This window comes from Eupeodes corollae, chromosome 3, assembly GCF_945859685.1.
Source record: "Eupeodes corollae chromosome 3, idEupCoro1.1, whole genome shotgun sequence".
Lineage (NCBI taxonomy): Eukaryota > Metazoa > Arthropoda > Insecta > Diptera > Syrphidae > Eupeodes > Eupeodes corollae.
Window position 1 is genome coordinate 50,186,467 of NC_079149.1, and position 3,866 is coordinate 50,190,332.

Genomic DNA, 3,866 nt, shown 5'->3' on the forward strand with positions numbered 1-3,866 from the left:
TTCAAAATTCGATGCTTTTAAAAAATAGCAATGAATGACAAATTTTAAAGTATTTTGCAGGGAATTTAAATGGTTAAAATGTTTAACATGAAATCAGTGCATTTTAATTGTTTGAGCTTTTTTTACTCGACAGACAAAAATCATGTGTCGCACCACTGACAAAAAATCAACCATTATTGTGTGTTTTATGTTAAATAGTTAAAAAATTTAACAAAACAACAATTTAAAAACCAAGAAAGTAAGCTTTTGTTACATTCTTAACATAGTTGCTTAACCTTACTTAGTATTAACGTGGTGCAGATGAAAATGCTAAAAAAATCTGAACATGATTCTTAATATGATCTTGAATTCTGCATATCTGCAATTTCCTATAATGCATAAATGAAAATCTTTCGCATTATGATTTTCTTCTCTGTCTTACAAACATTAAATTAATTTGTAGCATCTCTTTCTTTCAAAAATCAAATACCAACCGACACTAGTAAATCAAACATTAAGCTAATTTTCAAAAAAAAAAGAATTAGTAAAAGGACTTGGAATAATTTTTAAACTTGAAACACTTTCTTATGACAAAAAACAACTTGGCAGTACTGTTCTTAGGTCACAATAGTTATTTCAACAGAACATTAAAAATGTTTCCGAAGATATGTGTCTGAAACATTCTTCCCTCCAAATCATTATATACTTCATGGCTCGATTCCTTTCCCCTGTTTGTTGGAATCATATACATACATTTCAAGGATGTTTATTTGCATCCCATCATTTTTCAACTGACTTCTTTTTAAATTCGTTTAAAGTTTTATTAAATCCCAAGAAAGCGTTGTCTTAAACAAAAAACCTTTGTTTTGTGTTTTATTTATTTATTCTTTATACTATTTATTTATTATACTTGTATGTTTTTATGTTATCTGTACAATTAAAAATGGAAACCAACTCCTTTAATTCAATTGAAAGCTATCGCTATCACATCCACAATTACTCACCTTTGGCAGTGAAGTCTTTTATTTGTGAAATTCAAAAATATCCAATCATCTTCTCATCGAAGAATGGACAGACTTTGAAGAAGGAACTTGTAGAATTTGCATGGACAAGGATTACTATAGCTTTGCTCGACACAGTCGTTCCAACTAATCAAAAAGTTGCTCTTATAAATATGGATTATTGGAGTAAGTTCGTCTCTCTCGTATGGAGTCATATTGATTCCAATTATTTTATGTCATAGATCAAAGCTTTCGTCAACTTTGGAAATGGATGCTGAACATATACTTTAACACATTGACTGCCATGGCTATCAAATTTAATAGCCAGTTATGTTTTCAGGGGTGCCGTGGCTATCAAATATGATAGCCAGGTATGTATTCAGATAATGCTTTGACTATCAAAATTGATAGCTACTAGGAAGAAATTTCAATACGAATCCAAAACCCTGGCACCCAGTGATGTGCTAGGTAAACTTGGTTTGAGCAATTTCAAGAATGTAATCATTTTACAGCCACTTGTTCTTTGGAATGATAAAACTTAATTTTGTTTTTGTTTTTTATTATTAATTCAAAAAATTGTACAGTTCAAAATAAATTAAAATTTCATTGCTTTACAAAATATAACTAAAAAGTAAATAAATTCAATTTCTATCTTATTTTCAACGTTTTTATCTTATAGCTAAGGTACAGTTTAGGAACAATTGAAATATTTTAGGAACTTTTTTTTTGGCTTAGACATTGGGATTTTAGTTTATTTATGTTGCTGATTGAAACAATCGCGGCACATTTGAGGCTGTTCTGGACAATCTTCACAGAAAGTGTAGGTTTGCCTTGCTTCTTTTCTAGCACAAACACGACCTTTTTCTTTAGTTATGCGATTATAGCAAACACTACACTTTCTGCGAATTTTAATCCCAGAATCATTCAACCTGTCCTTCAAATGGTGATGTTTGGTTCGGGGTTGCTCTGGTCGAGATGAAGATGATGGCATATTGAGAAGCTCACCGACTAGTTTTTCTCTGAATTTGCGAATGCAAATTTTGGTTTGTGTTACATTTTTGTACACTACCCAAGCGTTAACGACTGACGTTCCCAGCAAAAGCTCTATTCCAAGTTTACGGTACCACTTGACGCCTTTTCTCAGAGTTGTTGCGTAAGATCCCATTTGATCAGATAAATCAATTCCAGCTTTACCTTTATTGTATGCTAAAATTGCTTCAGGCTTAGTTGGTAATCTGTGAGTAGTTCTTCTTGGTCTCGTAGCTTGGGGTGGATTAGAGCTCGTGGAAGGTTGAGCACTATCTTCTTGGATACGTACAGGTGCAGAGCGTCTGTTTGAAGTAGGTACCAAAACTGGAGCGTGTTTGGTAGAAAGCATTCTAACATCTCTGGTGTCTTTCCACTTCAAAACGACGATTCCATCATTATCTTCTCTGGAAATAACTTCACCTCTTTTTAATTTTGCGAGAAGGACTTCTTTTGGAAGGTTTCGCTTGTTAGCTCTGAGGGTGCCTACAACATGGGTCCTTTGTTGCAAGAAGGACTGGGCTAATTCGTAGCTGGTATAGAAGTTGTCAACAAAGAGACATCTTCCTTCATTGAGAAGTCCTTGGCAAAGTTCTGTACATACATTTTTGGCCAATCCGACCTCTCTCTCACCCGTAGCAGATTTTCCCGTGTACACTCTAAGTGCCCATGTGTATCCATCAGTGGAGCAGAGTTTGAAAAGCTTAACACCATACCGATGAGTTTTGTTTGGTATATATTGTCTAAACACAAGCCGACCCCTCCAGGGCACTAGAGTTTCGTCAATAACGAAATCTTCTCCGGGATAGAAAAGTGCTTTGAAGTTTGTTTGCAGATGATCTATTAGTTTTTCAATCTTCCGAAGACGATTGGTTTGGCTACTTGTCTCGTTATTTTCGAAATGAAGCATTGAAAGCAAAACCTGGAAACGGTTTCTGGACATAATTGTCCTAGGCAGCGCCATGTTATATACTCCTTTCGTTTCCCAGTATTCTTCCATTCGGCCAAGTGGAACCAATCCCATCCAGATCATCAACCCAAAGAATTTCTTTATCTCTGCTGAATCAGTTGGGATCCACTGGTTCATCCGAGCATGCTTGGACCTCCGTTTGGCTGCGATGGTCTGTTCCGCGAAACGGTTAGTTTCATCAACTATAAATTGAACCAATGCTTCGTCAACAATATGGGAATAGATGTCACTAGGTGAGGCTTGAGTAGAAATCTCAATTTGAACTCCTTTTTTCCCGACAAAATCGAAGACTTTGTGCCTACCAACGTATTCACTCCACTGATGAAGACTCCTCGTGCCATCATCATCATCCGAATGCATATCTTCACGTTCCTCCTCCAACAAAATGTCTCTAATGACATCGGACACATTCTCATCTTCTTCGGACGAATTTTCTTCTGGGTGCCAAACAGGATCTTCATTTGAATCATCGGTGCCAAAATCCAAGTCGGATTCCGAATCAGATGACATTGTATCAGTTGCAACAGGTCTTCTACGCATTTTTATTTAATTTTGAATCAAAATCTGCAAGCCAAAGAAAATAGCAAATGAAAGTAACCGAAAATAAAATAAGCAAACTGGCTATCAGATATAATAGCCATGGCCTCCGACGAAAAGATAGATGTCTGACTTATTGCGCTATGCCATGGCTATCATATTTGAATGCCAAACAAAAATCCTTCCCAGGCCCTCTCAGGATAACAAAAACATATATATATATATACACAAATATAATTATACAAAAGAAACACTTGATATAACAAAAAACGTTTTTGGCACCCAGTGAAATATAACGGAAATTGGATTGGCAGTCAATGTGAAAGAACAAGTCGAGAATCGAGTTAAGAGCT

At 35.4% G+C, this 3,866-nt stretch overlaps 1 protein-coding gene across 1 annotated transcript; it reads right to left on the reverse strand.

The window, feature by feature from the left end:
* Nucleotides 1–1,731: 1,731 nt before the first annotated feature.
* On the reverse strand, nucleotides 1,732–3,516 carry LOC129950460 (piggyBac transposable element-derived protein 4-like). The gene has a single exon (XM_056062399.1). The coding sequence runs from the start codon at nucleotides 3,514–3,516 to the stop codon at nucleotides 1,732–1,734; it is 1,785 nt and encodes a 594-aa protein (XP_055918374.1).
* Between the last annotated feature and the right edge of the window lie 350 nt (nucleotides 3,517–3,866).

Bases quoted from the DNA above. Each gene is read 5' to 3' on its own strand.
- LOC129950460 (XM_056062399.1), bottom strand. From the start codon at position 3,516: ATGCGTAGAAGACCTGTTGCAACTGATACAATGTCATCTGATTCGGAA.